This window comes from Erithacus rubecula (genome assembly GCF_903797595.1).
Source record: "Erithacus rubecula genome assembly, chromosome: 8".
Classification (NCBI taxonomy): domain Eukaryota; kingdom Metazoa; phylum Chordata; class Aves; order Passeriformes; family Muscicapidae; genus Erithacus; species Erithacus rubecula.
In genome coordinates this window covers 24,331,351-24,349,084 of record NC_136659.1, presented here as the reverse complement: position 1 = coordinate 24,349,084, position 17,734 = coordinate 24,331,351, and the positions used below count along the sequence as shown (strand labels likewise).

The 17,734-nt window shown below is 39.4% G+C and overlaps 1 protein-coding gene across 1 annotated transcript in view; it reads left to right on the top strand.

Annotated features, from left to right (window-relative positions):
• The window catches only part of CNTNAP5 (contactin associated protein family member 5), a 264,255-nt gene that overhangs the window by 234,179 nt on the left and 12,342 nt on the right, over positions 1-17,734 (top strand). The window contains exons 20-21 of the mRNA XM_079310955.1: positions 12,735-12,865; positions 14,242-14,326. Of these exons, the coding sequence (XP_079167081.1) occupies positions 12,735-12,865; positions 14,242-14,326 (216 nt within the window). The remainder of the gene's footprint in view (positions 1-12,734; positions 12,866-14,241; positions 14,327-17,734) is intronic.

Below are 17,734 nucleotides of genomic sequence, written 5' to 3'. Positions count from 1 at the left end.
GTGTAGCACTATATGTAAAGAATTATTAAAATAACTAGCTGACCTTTGTTAACTCCTGAAAGTCTCCTTCAGAATTGCTCAGTGCATGCTTCTGTGACATTTTTACAAGACAGCCATTTCAGTCATGTGTATATTCTGCCTTTTGTCCCAAATGGAATAATTTGTTAAATTTCATGTCCTTTTATTTTTTTGTCTAGTTGGAATTGAAATTATTCCAATGAAAATAGTGTTCAGATATGTTACTCTTTCTTCCTCCAAGAGGTTTATGCTTGCCATAAAGTTACTGGACTATGAATATCAATGTCCTTTGTAGCATTAAAAGTGAGTGTGATTCCTCCTCTCTTATTGGCTCACTTTCAAGGAATCTTGCTGAGTCTGACAGTGTATAGTAGGACATAAGCAAGTCCCTGCTGGATAACTGATTGGTTAAATAAAGGTTAGGCTCCTGGAGAAATGGGAATGGGCATTCTCACTTAGGAAGTGAGCAGTAATACTCCTTACCATAATCCCAAGTCCCTTTCCACTTGTTTAAAAAACATGTAGAAACAGTCTATGTATAATTTAATACTTCATCTTTTGTAACTATTTTTGAAGCTACTACTCATGTAGTCTCTTATTCTTCTTTTCTATTATCCACAAAATAATTAGGCAAATTATTAGTTAATAAAAGTGACTATAAGAAGGATGTTTTTTCTACTTCTGACTTCTCATGTTAAATATTTGCCATTAAAGAAGTGAAACTGTTTGCAAGGATTATTCATAGTAAAAGGGCTTATGTGAAAGAGAACTTGTGTAGGCAACTATGGTCTAATTCAGTCTGGTATGAAATATTTCCTAAAAGCTATTGATTTCAGTAAATACATATATGTAATACTTCTAGAAGCAGTTCCCATCTATAGAATATATTCCATACCAGAGAGTTTGTTCTTACCTCTGATCAATGGGCTCATGTCCTGGAAGTTTCCAGGTAAGGTTTCAAAAGGTGATGGTTTTAAAGATGAGTTAGGGATTGTTTCCTTGGAATCATACATGTGATTTGAAAATTGTATGCCTGTAAGGTCATTTTCCTTTCCTCTCCAGTCTTGCATGAATTTTTGAATTACAGATACATATATGTATGTATGTATGGTATACAGATGGATGTGTACATTCATGCACACATATATAGGTGGGTGTGCATGTAAAACTCATGTAGTCCCATTGGTCCCACATCCAAGAGATTGCAGTACTGTAATGATTGGCATTTTTAGTATCTCTTTCTGTAGAAATTTCAAATTATAGTGCCTGTTACTAAGCTACAGAAAATGGGTAAACATCTCTAATTAGTCCTCTCAGTGTGTCAATCCACAGAAATTATTCATATCATGGGAAGATACTACCAAGAAAAGAGTATTTTTTTCTTTCCCAGGCTAGCTTTTCACTGTACATTTTTGCAACTACATGATTTCACAAAGTCACCAGTAGCTTTGAAATATTATCTTTGCTTGCTCCCTAAAGGTAGTAAATGATGAGGAAGAAAAATGTTAATAGAAAGAATGTTGAAATAATTTTATTTCTCCTTTCTTCATTTTTCCTACTCCCCTGCAAAAAATCAAATTTGATATGAATATGATTAAATATATTGTCTAGAAAAATATTTTCACAAGGCTTTGATTCTCAGTTTTTTGGCTTTCTCCATGGAAACAATATGATTCCTAATCTAGGAAAAAACCCAGAAAATTAGCATCAAAGAAGAAAGATAGAATCTCAAACTGTGCTACAGTGATTGAAAAAATTTCTGTATTTATTATTTAATCTCATGAGAAATTAAACTATTTGAGTCCTTTTTTTCCTTTTTCCACCTTTCCAGCATCTATTGCCATCAAACTGAACTGTGTTCTCCACTTCTTTTGGAAATTAAGATTCTGATTTTGCATAGGAAAGATTAAATACAAAAAAAAAGGCACAGTTAAAAACAGCAGTACAAATGAAAACATCTCAAGTAATTCTTAGGTCTCTGATACTCAGCATAGAGTAGCAGGGCTTATATCAGCTCCACTTCTCTGACTTGTAAAGTCTTGAAATCAGCTGATAGGTGAAGTGAATTATAAAAGAATCACAATGTGTAACAGAGGCAAGTTGAGTTAACACTAAAAAAAAAAAAAAAAAAAAAAAGCAAATATTGTCAGTGAGAAGCTACTGATTAATTTTTCTTATAAACTCATAATCTCCTCTAATCTCCTCCTGTATCTAAGTCAGAAACAGCCTTTCTAATGAAAGCATGTAAATTCTCCTTATTCTTTCTGCCTTAAAGTATGTTGAGCTGCATCTCTAACAAGCAAAGCTTTTCTCACTCAGTGAAAAAGAGATACAAAAAATCCAGTTCAGTTTTTGAGATAAGGAATCTTCTAATCCTGTTCACACTGTACACTCTGACATTTAATGGGTCAAAACTAAAACAGGGGAAATAAGATTTGGGTAGATTTCAGGGGGTGATTCTTCCGTTTTTTTCTTCCTTACTTTCCTTCCAGCCTTAGTTTTGGGACATGTTGCTTGTGTATTTCTCTTCTCTTTTGAGAACACCTTGTGCCTTACAGACTTGCAGCAGGCATTGAGCAACCTGCACAGTTTATGTGGCTGAAGTGGGAAATGGTGACAAGGTTCACTTTTAACAGACCAGGAGCAGGAAAGAAAGTCATGTTGGGAACTGTGGGAGACAACTTTGTGGAGGAGACAAGCAACTGTGAGTAACTGAGGAGTCTAGTGAGTAACTGAACCAGTCTAGTTCTGGTTCACAGCCATTAACTGGCAGACAGCATCCATGTCTTCTAAATATAATTGCAAGCAACTGTTGCACTTGGCCCCTGAAATGTTATTTACTGAGTGAGGGACCAGAGACAGTTTGATCAGTGATGATGAATATGAAAGAAATTTTCTCAATTAAATGAGAAGCTAGCTTTGGTACTATGAGTAGGCAGGGTTGGGGTGGCAGGATCTATCAGTTATTTATCTAGAGGAACTTCTCTCATTAGAAATCACACTAATCACTTAGATGCTTCCCTGCTGTAAGCCCACTCCACACAAGATAGCAATGCTGGTTGGAGTTTTCACTTCAAAACCGGTACTAAAAAGTCTTTGAGGAAAGAGGTGGACTTGGCACCCAAACCCAATTTTATGTTGTTTGTGTTAGCATATGGCACTTTAAATTTCTAAGTGTGCAAAACTGACTTGAAAGAAGAAGCTGCCATAACATTCAGCCAAAGACTCTGGCAGATCTTTGTCTCTGCCTTCCAAGGGGAGAGAACTGAAAGATCTGTCTCATTAGCTGAATTCATGGACATGTTTGTACTCATGAAGATTATTTTGTCATACTGAGGGCCAATAGATGTTCTGGAGACTCACATGGGAAAACAAGGGAACTGTAATTGGATTATGAAGAGCAGGAAAGGTTTAATAGGCTGAATAATTGATCTCTGCTCTGTCTATATAGAGACTGACTTTGAACTTACTGCTGTCTGGCATAAAACTCCAGACCACTGGCTGTAGATCATCAGCTGGAAAGAAAACCTGTGTTTCCACTTGCTTACAGGAGGTGTTTATCTCCCAGAAGACTTGAGTTCCTAGTTCACATTTCCCAGCTAAGTCACTTTTATTGTTGGGTTTCCCTGGAACTATCCTGAAAGGAATGAGAGGAAGGGCAGAGAGTCCTGTCTGAATAGATGCTCTATATATATGTGCACGTGTGTGTATATATATAGAGAGATATAGATATAGATATAGATATAGATATATTTCAGAACATATATATATTCTGAATATATATATATTTCAGAACTCCTTTTATGGAAAGCTTTAGCCTTGAAAATTGATAGGTAGCAATTTTCAGTTACTTTTCATTTAAGATTATCTTTGTTGTGGACAGGACTGATGTGTGTACTAAGCACTGTAGTCCAGCAGAACCATTGATTTAAGTGCTGCCTTGGAGAAGTGTAGCTCTTTGTACACAACAGAGAACTCAAAACTTGGAATACAGAGTGGGTCCAAACAAATCTCCTCTGTCTTGTATGTGGTATCCCTATTAACATGTCAATTTTTCCCATAACATAGTAGTTATCCTGTCTGCATCATGAAAAGGTGATTTCTTCCTTCTTGCCTTTCTTGGTGAAATTGGGTGTTTATGTCCTAGTTTTTACAAGTGAGAGTAGCCTTCAGGAGTTGCAGAGGGAAAAGTCTGGAGCAAGGTAGATGTACAGTTGGTGAAAGAGGATCAGACCAGGGAATGGCCATTAAGCAAACTGGACACACATAAATCCATGGGCCCTGGTGGGATGCAGCCACATGTGCTGAGAGAACTGGAAGATGTCATTCCAAGGCCATAAAGGCAATGGGCAAAAATCAAAACACATGAGGTTTCTTCTGAATATGAGACTTTTAGTGTGAGGGTAGCTGAGTACTGGCACATCATGCTTAGAGAATTGTGGAGTCTCCATCCTTGGAGGTATTCAAAAGTTATCTGGACATGGTCCTGTGCAGCTGACTTGAAGGGTCCTTTTATTTGGACAGGAATGGACAGCATGTCCTCCAGAGATCCCTTAAAACCTCACCCATTCCATGTTTCTGTGAAAAACCACAGAAGTATGCATTTGAAGGTAAGTTACTGGAAGTTCATATGTATAAGCATATATTTTACTAGAGAAAAATCATTACAGTGCTACCATTATATGGTTCTTGCAAAAGGATTTTTACTAGGTAAATTATTCATTCCTCCTCTAATTTTCCCATTAGATGACTTAAGAATCAGTTCTTTGTATCTCAGTGGTTTCAGCTAGTTCTAAACCCAAATATCTCTCTTGGAAGGTTGCTATGATCAGGAGGTCACTCACTATAGGATCTGACTTCTCCATTCACAGAGACTGGCATAACCCATGAAACAGCAATCCTTAGATGGACTTGCTGGTCAGAGCAGCAGAAAATTTCCCAGAGATTCCTGACCAGCCAGGCAGTTCCTCTAGATTTCAACACAAAAAAGCATCATTAACCCCAGAGAGCCATTAATCCACGAAGTTCTGTGCTGCATTTATTATGAGTTAAGGATGAAAAGGAGGTTTAGAAGAAGCATATGATTACTTTTCACTAGTTTTGTCTAAAAGATTGTAGCTCGTTTTCCTGCTCAGGCATCATGCAGTGCTCAAATTGTTTCTTTTTTTTCCTGTCCATATAATCTTCTTTCTGTGTTCTCATTGCTGAACATAATGGCTGTTTGTTAGGTTGGCATGAAAAGGGTCCTTGCTTGAACAAGCATCTGTGCTGACAAAAAGGAAAAAAGAATGGTTAAAATATACTAGGAAAAAATGGAAATTATGAGGCAGAATTTCTGTGAGGGCAGGCTGGGATGACTTTCTCAGGGCATCACAACAGGTCTGTCTTTTTTTCCCAAGAGCTGTTCACACAGCATTAATGATGTTGCATCATTTGCAAAGCAAGCTTGAACTTTTGGAATAAAATTCATAGGATGATAGTTTATATTCCATTTACTGGGTAAAGAATAAAAACTCTTCCTGCCATCCTGACTGATCTGTCTTAATTAAAACACATAAAGGGAGATGGAAGCCTGGCAAGATTCTTCTTCATACAAAGGTGAGTAACCCCCATGGCCTGAATGTCTGAGTGTGAGACTCTTGACATCCAGTGTGTGTTTAAAGACAGAAAGGGAGATTTGAGAAGAGACGTGAGTACTGGGTCCAATGGTATGACACAGAGGCTTCATATCATGAAGTTCAACAAGGCTCAGCATTAGCAATATGTTCTCACAAGCTAGAAAGCCAACCAGACCCTGCATGGTCCCTGCATCCAAAGCAGCATGACCAGCAAGTCGAGGGAGGGGATTCTCTCCTCCACTCCACTGTAGTCAGATCCCACCTGGACACTCACACAGCTCTGCAATCCCAGCATAAGGACATGGTCCTGTTGGAGAGAGTCCAGAGCAGGGCTGCAAAGGGGGATGGCTTCAAAGTGAAAAAGAGTATGTTTAGATTTGATGCTAGGAAGAAATTTACTATGGGAGTGCTGAGGACATGGAATAGGTTGTCCAGAGTTTTGAATACACCTCCCTGGAAGTCTACAGGACCAGGCTGGAAAGGACTTTGAGCAACCTGGTCTACTGAGAGGTGTCCCTTCCCATGTCCCTCTCCCTGGCAGGGAAGCTGGAATTAGATGATCTTTGGGGTCCTTTCCAGCCCAAACCATTTTATGATTCTGTGATAGCCTTTGCTAATAAAGGGTCTTAAAGTGAAAGTGTTTTAAAATTTCAAAGAATCTGTAAAAAAGGTATGGCTTAAAATTTATAATAAATCTTACCATCAGAAAGCAGGTGCATTCAGGGAGATTTAACTGCAACTGAAACCCTCAGTTCTCTTCTTCATCTTTATATTCAATCACCTTCAGGGAGAATAAGACAGTTAATGTTGCATCACTTTGTAAAAGAAACAGTAAACACTTCACCAAAAAGAAATACCTAGGAATGTAGAGATAATGATAATGATTAATAGTGGGTTTTTTAAATTGCTTATCCCTCAGAGGTTTCCTGTCATTTTCCAACAGATGAACATTTGTGTATTTCACCAATGGATAAACTGTGGCATAAAGAAGGAGGGTGATTTGTCAGCAGAGCTGGTAGATCCCAAATTGTGGCAGTGCTCTGTCCATTGCCTCCAGGGTACATAAAAGCACCACTGTGTATGCTTACCCATGAGCTGAACTGGAGAGACAGTGTTTATTATTTTCCCACATCCATAGGTTGATCCTATTCCCATTTTAGACCCAGCCACATCACCACATGAGCTCTTTTGTTTAGATAAGTGATCCCTTAAAATCACTGGAATAAACTCTGTGTTTAGGCCACTCAGTATGTGCAGCATGAGCTCTCTGACTGTGATCCTCTGGGTCATTTTTTAGATTCTGCTATATTTTCTAGCTTTGAAGCAAGAAGCATCTGCCCATTTTGTGTTAATTGCTGGTCAGTCTGTGTTCAGCCAACTGGCAGCTGTTAGGAATGAGATGTCTGTGAAGGTTAAACACATTTCTCAGTCACGTAAGGGAACCAGCCACATTTATTGATGTCTAAGTGACAATCTCAATCTGGGTCCAGCTGTCTAGCAGGATTGTAAAGTGAACTGAGGTCATGGGCCTCCAGATAGGCTTCTTTTGCTGTGTGTGTTTTTTTCTAAGTTGAAGAAATGTGATGTGAAGAGAAGAGAAAGTGCTTGCTTTTTTTTTTTTTTTTTTTTTTTTTTAATATCGGATGGCATGAATATGATCCTTGAGTCCTGAATGTCTCAAGCATTGAATGAGAATCATTCAAATAACCTCCTATTTTTATTTTTTTATTAAAGGAAGAGACTGCAAAAAATTGAGTGGTGAATTTCTTTTAAACCCATGAAACAGTAATGTCTAAGCAAGTGTAATAGCTGAGTAGTGGTATCTGCAAACATGTTCAACAGTTTTTCTTCTTTGTTTCTCCCATGCAAAATAAATAGCAAGAGTCACCCTCTAAAAATATGCAAGTATTTTCTTAGTTAAATGCCACTGGACACTGAAGAGATGGGCTGTGTTCTTAAAATCACCAGCAGCACTTCCAATGGAGAGTAAATTTACTGAGTAAATATCCCTGGGGAGAAGCTGCTAATTAAGGAACATGTTTCTAAGCCAGCTGCTCCTAACTGAGGAAACAGTGGTTCATTTTTAAATATCTAGGCTATGAAGAGGGACACTGCCACACTGAAATTGTGCAAGTTCCCAGAGATATATTTTGTGGCAGAGATGACTGAAAAATGTCATGTGTTGTTCTGCAATCACGAGGGGACAAACGTTTGTACCTCATGAGCTGCAAATGACTTCTGAGCTAAATACTTCAGATTTTTATATTTTATTTTTTTTTCATAATTACAACATCACTAGCCTCACTAATATATTCCACCCTTTGTTTAATTTGTGCTTTCCTTAATTATTTTCTCTTTCAGCTATAGCTTGGGTGAGTCTGGAGGGTGCATGTCGAGGTGTAGTTACAGTCTAGCAGTCCAGCAAGGGTGACTGCCAATTTGAGACAGCTGTAAACAGTTCTGTTACTCCTAAACGTTTTTCTGGGTGAGTCTGAGGCAAGAAGACATGCAGGGGTAGTCCAGTGCCCTTTTATCTAATGCAGTGTTTCACTGTTTCATACATACACATTTTCCCCAAATCAGAGTTGTCAGCTGCCCTGGTTTAAATGTGTAAATGTTGTTACATGATGGTGATAAATTTGTACCTTTTACATGTGCCACCCACATGTGCTCCCTGAATTAACCTCAGCTTCTCTGAGCAGACCAAGATGTCTCACCAGCTGCTCCAGCCAGTTTAAGTCATTAAAAAGTGCTGTTGAAGTTGGCGAGAGTTGTTTGGTTCAATCTGGGCTCGTTTCAAACCAGTTTCCATAAATAAAGAGAAGTCTCAGACTCCAACAGGTGCCATTCCCTTTCTTGCTGTTTGGTCTTTCAAGATGAAATGACACAAGACCTGGGGTCCTGCTGACATGTGTGACAAGAATTTGACTTAAGAATGATGGATTTACAGACCAAATTCCTGATAATCCATTTCTCTTTTCTGCAAAGCTGCTTTAATATTTTTGCCAAATACCTAGCACTGGTGAGGTCTTTCAAACAAGGAAACTTTTTCCTGAGCTAGAACACTGTGGAACATTTTCCCTTTTCTATATGATTATTTGAAAATTACTGTTTGATTTTCAATACAGGCTTTGGCAGGCCAGAATGAATGTAAAGTTGGTGGGCATAGGCAACCAAGCCAACAGATTATTTCTGACATTCCACTCAGGTGCTGCTTAGACACAGACAGAAGAAAGGAGCTCTCCTGTTGGCATGTTGAATCAGCACAGGTTTGGGACATAGAATGTGTAACACCATGACCATACAATTTCTTCACACTGTGCAATCTGGGAATATTTTTTTTTCTTTTGTTCTTCAGAGTGAACGCTTTGAAATCTCTAACCAGTTTTGTATCCTTATTACCACTAGACATAAGAGCTGCTACAGCAGCTAATCCTCAGAAAAAAAGAAGCAGCTTGAAGGCACCGTGCTGTTCCTGTAGCTGCCTGGAGGTTGGTTATGCTGACACTGATCATTAGTGTTCCTCTGGCAAGTACAAGTGCTGGCCTCCATCATCACTGAAAGTGTCCTGGGAGCGCTTTGCTTCAGAAAAGCCACCTCAGTCACCAGCATGGGATGGCATAAATACTGCCCTTTGGTCTCTGTTTCCCAGGACTTTCCCCTGCACAAGGGAACCCCCAGGAATCCTGTTAAAATGGCTCCAGTGTTTGATATCATCAGGCAGATGTCACTCAGCCCTGCAGGCGAGCACTGTGGTATTGCAGGCTGAGAGCACGGCGATGTGCAGTGAGCCAGCTTTGGCACTGGCAGGGGCCTCAGCCTCAGCATGGCAGCCCACATGGAATCACTTCCTCAGGAAGTGCTCAAAAGAGCCATGCTGTACTCAGTAACTCTGCCTAAGCTAAGCCTGCCCCCTCTCAGGCTGCTCCAGAGGCAAAATTCAAAGCTGAAGGAGATGGATGACTGCAGTAATCATGTGTGAATCTACTCTTGCCTAATACTGCTGGGCTAATGTGCCCACTAAAATTTTCCAGCCCAAGACCAAAAGAAGGATATCTTTCTTTTCCTTTCTCTCTCTCCCTTTCTGATTTAATAACAATTGCTCCAGCAATTCAGTGTATATTAGAAAAAGAACACAACTGGTTGTACATTGCTTGAGAATTATGACACTCTAGGTCTGCATGCTCAGACATGAGAGCTGAAAAGAGGATGACAGGCATGACTACAACAAGACTGACAGAAATTACATTGCTCATGATTAGTGTGAACCCCTGTTGTGAGACAAAAATAATGCAAAATAGAGAATAGGGAGAATAGAGCTGGTTTATGCACTGATTTCACAGTTACTGATGCTGGGCTGATGTGATGGAGAAAGTCAGTGGACCAGATAATCAAAATTCAGAGGACAAAATAAAATTCTTAATAATAATCCTAATTAACAATCCATTTATTTTGCTTGTCAAGTAATAAATTGGCAATTTAATATGCCAGGAAATTTATTCAGTAATCTGAACACAGAAGTTTTAGTATTGAATGCAAGGCAAAATTAGCTGTAATCTACAATGGTGAAAATTCAAAAACACCTCAAAAGATGAGGAGCCCATGTACTTCTGGTTTATATTAATGCAAATTTGGCCCCAGGCAAAATGCCAACTTGAATTCAATAGTTTTGAAGAGCAGCTGTCCATAAAAAAAGTTGCCACTGGAATTCAAAGCAATTTGACAAAATAAAATGCCATTCACTGATCTCTCTACATGATTTAAGGTGAAAATGCACCACTTTAGGAATTAAGATTTATTCTTAATGGATGCCAAGAATCTCCTCCATTGTCTCACAACAAAATGGAACAGATGGTTTCTGGTTTAAAATCAGTGCTTCCCTGACACAGTCATTGGGTAAATCCCTGTTTGCTGCAGCTGAGAGCCTGGATAGACTGCATGTCATGCTGGCTCCCTTGGAACACAGATGTGCTGGTTGTTGATGTTGATCACCTGCATGCAAGTAGTACCAATTATAATTATATATACATGTGTGCTCACAGCCTTCAAAAAGAGCAGAGAAGTGGTTTTTTCACATTTAAAACTAAGGTCACAGACCACACCCAGGCCTTCAAAAAGAGCAGAGAAGTTTTTTTTTCACTTTTAAAACTAAGGTCACAGACCACACCCAGGCCCTGTTTAGTTTTCTGCTTTACATCCCTGTCAAAGGCTCCAGTAAGAGGCAGTCTATAAAGTGCTTCTGCTGGGACATGATTTTGAGTTTGGACTAGTCTGTTAGACTATCATATTTTAGTTTCAGCTTACTCTGTGTGGTCATCTTGGCTGTGGTGTGCAGGGTCAATCAACCTTTCTACTTTTTATCAGCTCTCCCCCTGCCCAGAGCAAATCTGAAGAGCATCCTTGCACTTGGGCTTTTTTTCTCATATATTTCTGAAGTGTTTCTAAGATGTTTACACTGTTAATCCCTGTTGATGCCTCTTCCTTTCAGTACCAGATAATGTGACTGTGATTTAGGTTTGGACCTCTGAGTGTGACAGTCATGGTGATGGACAGCACCTCCCTGCCCTCACTGTGCAATGAGGGCTGGGAGCTGTGCACTGTGATTTGGGGCAGCTGAATTGGGAATAATTTAGCAGTTTTTATACTGACCTTGATGTCTTCACAAATTCCCCTGTAATGTCCATAGCTATGTGTGAGAATTTAAATGCCTTTTATCACTTTTTTTTTTTTTATTTTCGCTTTAAAATTTCTCCTGATCCAGCAGACCTCTCAATCAGCTAAAAAGCCTTCATCCTAGTAGTTTATTCTCATTTTCCCTCTTGATTTTGGAAGTTTTTTTCTGTCCTACAAATCCCAGAGACTGTCAGTGCTCATCTGGGATATACTGAATTTTGTAAAACCTTTTTTTTTAAAAGTACAGCTCTTAGGAAGAAAACATCCTGGCAAAGGAAAAAGTGGGGGAATGAGCTTATGATCTTAACTGAACTAGGGATTCCATCTTGAAGGACTACCAGCTTCACTGTGAGATGTGTAGAGATGGAAAAATTCCTGACGATTTTCAGAATGGGGAATAAATGCAGGACTGTTTCTCAGGGTTGAGGTGCTGTCAGCATTCATTTTATCTTTGGAGACCTTAAAAATGTCACCAGAAGAGTTTTTTAACTCTGTTACTACAGTTCCATGAATTTTGGTTGCTGATGCATAAAAAGAGCTCAAAAATTTCAGATTTTTTTCTTTTTTCCTCTGCTACTTAATTCCCAGAAAAGTATGCTTGAAAGGATGTTACCAGAATAGTTTATTTTTCTTTTTGGCTATGCCATATGTAGCTCCATGTGTTCATATATCATCTATATCTATCTATATCTGTCTATATCATCTCTACACATTCCTTATAGTCATTTCTTGAAGGATTTAAATTTATACAGGATTCCTTGTTGCATTGTACATTTTGATTCGTTGTGGTACTTTTATTTATCAGAAATAACAATGCATTTTTTTGATAGCAAGATTGAATGAAACATTTGGCATTCATTTTTACATGAATCACACTAATTCCTTCAAATATGTTAAAAATAAAGGTACTTCTTTATTACACATAAATGATAATGTAAGTACAGGCCTTTAACTGTTTAAAATTAATTTATAATTCTTACAGTTGTCACTGTCTTCTGTGTTGTCTGTTGTTGTTCTAGATGAAAAGAAGTGATAAAAATCCAGCATTATTATTTTAGTAGAGCAGTGCAAGCCCTGCATGCCCTCTGCTGGAAATGATCCCTCACAGGATGATGTAGATCAGCTTCTGGCAGTGCTGGATGTCTGACCTGCAGACAGGCACACTCACTTTTGATACACTTAGTTACTCATTAAGTTATGTGTCCCCATAGCAGTTTGTTAACCCAATAGGAAGGAAAGCTTCTCCAATGCATTTTCTTCACACTTTTCATTACAGCTTGAACTCTTTCGACCTTCTTCTTGACTTATTAACCTTGTTACTCCATAGCAATAAAAAGAAAGTGAGTTGTTTGTTGTGTAACGTTATTGAATGATACTGCATTGCTGACACAGGTTTTATACATACAATTTTGCTCTGCTTTTAAGGAAGTTTACAGGTCCGGTACAAGCTGAGTAAGGATGGGCTCCTCATTTTCACCATTGACTCTGGAAACTTTGCCAACAGAGAATTGCACCATGTGAAGATTAACAGAGAAGGCAGGGAGCTCGTCGTTCAGGTATGCCATGGCTTATGCTCAGAGTTAAATAAATAACACTTCAGGCCACAGAGACTGGCACAGGATGCCCAGAGAAGTTGTGGATTCTCATCTCTGGAAGTGTTCAAGGCCAGGTTGGATGGGGCTCTGAACAGCCTGGTCTTCTGGGAGTTGTCCCTGTGCACAGCAAGAGGGTTGGAACATCATTAAGGTCTCATCTTTAAGGTCAGCAGCAGAGCAGCCCTGGAGCTTCCAGCAAAGTTCCATATTACCCTATTCAAAGAGTGCCCAACAGTTATTTTCCACTGAAGGGTCCTTTCCTTGCTTCTGACAGTCTGTGAATTAGGAAACACCTTTGGGCAGGAATTCCATTGGAGTGGTTCTGGGGCTTAGGGGTGTCTGTGTGATCTGTAGTCTCCATTGAAACACACAGTATGGATCATGGAAAAACTGTGAAAGGGAGAAAAAAGCTGAGGAATTTCATTTCAGTTAGGATGTGTTTCCCAAGGGAGAATGTCACCCCAGCTGCCTTATCCTCTCACAGAAAACGAAAAGCTGAGGGAATGCAGGGAGCAGTCACCACTACATGGCAGTGCCCCATCCTAGAAACCAGAAGCAAGCCATGCTGAGTGTGACAACCTTATGAGGCACAAACCCCCTCCTCTGCCTTCTTTCCCTGCATCACCTGTTTTTCCAAGGCAGAGAGAAGAGGACCAACATACTGCTCCTTCTGCTTTTCTTCTAAGGCTAATTATAGCCATCCATATTGCTAAACAGGTTGGCTAGATCTGGGCAAAAAATCTTTTAACAGGGAAGGGTGGCAGAGTCAATGAGAGGTTGTATCTTAAGGAATAGAATGAAATGACAAAAACACACAGCACTGCTTTTTTTTTTTTTCCTCTAGAGTTTCCATCTCTGGGTGGTAAAATAACATCACACAACTACAGTGGGTAGGCCTCATTATCTAAGAAGAAGGGTTATACTAAAAGCCAGGGTTTTCCTCATGTACCAGTCTTCTATTGTCTGCTGCTCTGTGGTTTTCTTCTGTGCAGAACTAATTCTTCACAATACATTTCTAGAATGGCCTCCTTTGAGTGTATTTTGAAGTGACTAGACATGGGTTTTGGGAAGCAGGGGGATTTCAGGGTCAGACATTTTAAGCTTTTCTGCAGGGGAAGTTTCTTCAAAGTCCTTTATATGACTATTCTGGTATGCCTTTCAGCTTCTCATGCTAAAATCAAAGCACATTCACTTTGCTATCTTTAGAAACTGAATCATGCTTGGGGGCAGAATTAACTGATTTGCAGCTGAGAACGTTCCCAGAAGTTTGCAGTACAATGAGATCTAGGGGTGTCCATGTGCTGTGGTACTGAAGTAATTTTATTGTCCTTTTCCAGGTTGACCAAGTTCTCAAACTCAAACACAACTTCTCTGAGATTGATTTTAAGGCCATTAAGTCACTCACCTTGGGCAAGGTCACAGGTAGGTTCTACTAAAAATATTCCTGATTTGTGAGATGTTACAGTGCTAGAATTAGCCTGTGCTGTGTGTTGAGTTTTTAATAGAATTGGAGGTTTGTTTGGATGGTTTTGCTATAAGAGTTGGCCTGAGCATTCCAGTGCTCCTATTTATATATCTCATCAATGCTAAACTTTGGCAGCTTTACTTGTTTGCACCAATGGCAATATTAAGGGCTCAGATTGCTCCCTCCAGTGAAGTGATTCACACAGCCTGTGTGGCTGCACAGGGCAGCATCTTAGCCTAATGATACCATTTTGCTGACTGCAGCTTGCTCCTCTCCAGCCATTTCTGTTTCCTAATGATAAGAACAGCACAATAAGCCTTCATCATCTCTACCTTTTTTACACTGCCAGTCTTTTTTCATTTGAATTCTGCAAGGAATATTGCATATAGTGATTAGGCCACAATTCTGCATGTTCTGTACATGGACCTTCTTGATCTTTACTCCTCTGCACTACAAAGCCATTACAAGACCAGGAAAACCCTGCCTGAAATTAGGAAAATAGAACTGCTCTTTTTTTATTGTCAAGTATGTCATATTCCTTTGTATAAGTCTTGTTCTTTCTCAGTAAGTTTCTAAATACTTCCTTTCTTACAGACATTTCAGTCCTTTGTTCAAATTGGAACTCCATATCAAGCCTGACACCTGAGTCACCATTGCAATTTTATATGTTTCATTATTAGCACACGAGGCCTGTGGGACTGGCAGCTAGACAGACACTACAGACATCCTCTAGTGCCTGCTTGTGCAGTGTAACTCTGCAGAATGGCAACAGTGCATTCTGCATCACATTTTATTCAGTAGATTAAGAGCAGCACCTAATTATCCTCTTAGTTATATATAATGGTTTTGGGTTTTTTTCAGAATGCAGCCATCTTCAAAGTCTTCGTGTCTTGAGCACCTGACAGTTTTCAGCCCAACTCAGAGCTAAGCTAAAATTCTCATTTTGTCAACAGTCAGCTTTAGTGATGAAAATCTAAAAGAACATTACACATCCTGACCTCTACCTAGAATGCCAGCTATAGACACCAAATCAATAAAGCAAGGATTTACTAACTAGAAAGATAGAAGGTAGCAGAAAGACCTTCAAAAATGTAGCCAGAAAGCTGACATGGTACAGCTCAGCATTATGGAGAGAAACTAGTTGTAGTAACAAAATATGATTAACTTCACAAGTGCAAGTTGTTGCCAAAAAGCCCAGGTGTATCTCCAAAGGTCAGGCACCTGGTTCCACTGAGCACCACCAACTTTTCTCCTTCTTGTATGTCTCTCTTGCCCCAAAGTCCATTGGGATTTTGTTTTAGCAATAGCAATAGTTCCTATTCTGTAATGATACTAAAGCCATAAACTTGGCCATCCAGGTGGTAAAAGATGTTATTGCTGTTCTCTGATTGGAGATCACACAGTTCATCCCAGAAAGTCACACTCATTCCAGCTTACCCCTAGTTCCAGTTTCTTTCTCATGTTAAGTGAATTTCCACAAATTGTTTCTTCTATACTTTAATTTTCCAGCTTCTATCCCACAGCTGATTGGGATAGCTATGCTGAGTAGAGTCCTTGTGCCTTCATAAAATCACAAATCTTCCTCAGTCTTCTCCCTCCAGGATAACCAGTCCTGGCTCTATCAGTCCTCTCTTTGTAGAAGAGATGCTCTGGTCCCTAAATCATCTCTGAAACCCTTCACAGAACTCACTCCAGAAAGTCCAGGTTTTTCTCCCACTGGGAATCTGTCTATCTCTGCAAAGCTGCTTTTCAGCTGCTCAGCCCCAACCAGTGCTGCTGGATGGGGTTCTTTCTAACCCAAGTGCAGATCCTCACATTTCCTTTGTTGAAATGCTGTGTTCTTGTTTTCTCTTTCCTCCAGCTTGTCAACATCCCTCACAACCACCTAATCTACCAGCTACTCTTCACAATTTTGTATCTTCTCCAAACTTACTCAGGTTACACACTATTCCATGCTGGAAAGACAAAACCAAACCAAAAATTCCTACTGCTGCAGTGTTAAGAGCACTGCTTTGTCATACAAACAGGAGAGCTGGACATTGTCATTTTTGGGCTGTGGAACTTACATAAATACATTAAATCATCATTATGCTATTGTATGGGTAAAATGTTGACTATAGCATCTTTTAATGATGGCCCACCAGGTAAATACGAGTGACTTAAAGCAGTATCTGCTAAGTTTTTCCTTCTTATTGCTCATGCCCTGAGCAAAGCAGAAACTTCAGAGGCATGTGATGCTTTGGAGTAGATCTAGACTTCCTGTAGTGTTTATTTTGGATGCTACTGGGATTACCTAAAGGTATTCATTAAGAAGTTTTAAGTGTCCACTGAAAGAGAACCATGAAAAAAACTCTCTGTTCCACATGTCCTACATATCCATGCTATAATCTTCTGCAAATCTGTTTCTCTTCTTTCCTGGCATTCCATTGCTCATTTACCTGCTCTTACAGCCTGATCTTGGCTGCCTAATCAGATGATTTTACCACTTTCTTTTTTGACTCCACCATTAATTTTTCATTGGCTGGGAAATCTCAAAGATGTTTTCCAGCAGGACGTCATAAAAGCTTAAAAAATTTTCCTTACCAGATTTTCTTGTGACAGCAGGAACTTTTGAAAAGTGCATCTTTATAAAATGACCAGTTTTTTAAAATAATACTTTCCCCTTCTTCTACTGCCCCCACCCCAGCCCCACTTCACTTTCTTTAGATACTTATGCTCTAATATTTTTTTCTTCTTTTCAAACTGGCTATATTTTTTTTCCAATGGTTGCCTTACACCCATCTGTGAATTCTGGGGAAAAAAACCCTCTGTTTAAGACAGAGGAGTCTCACCTGGAATTCAAAACATAGGGATACTCACTTTGCCACAGACTACTTGAATGACCTTGGGTAAGCCATTTATGTGCAGATATAAAGGTAAGCAGGCATTTTATTCCCACTGGAACCAGTCTGAGCTTTACTATCTCCCTTCTCTATCAGTAAAGCATAGATAATAGAACAGCCCTGCATCAGAGGGGTGCTGGGAGGATAAAAGCATTAAAGGCTGTGAGCTCTTCAGATACACAGTAATGGGACCATATAGCTGCCTTGGAAAGATCAATCTAAATATAAGTGTGGCTTTGAAGACAAGGGAGTAAAAGGAAGCATCATTCAAGTAGCCAGCAGACGTCTGTTGAATTCATCCTCGCTGTACCAAGCAGCAATAGAAAAATATTATTATCCTGTAGTTTGTTGTCATTTTTACTTCACAAATATAGAGTCAGGACACAAAAGGACCTATCCAAAGCTCATCAGTATCAATGGGAGTTTTCCATGGATTTTAGTGAGCACTGGATTCAGGCCCCAAGTGGGTCATACAGTTTATGG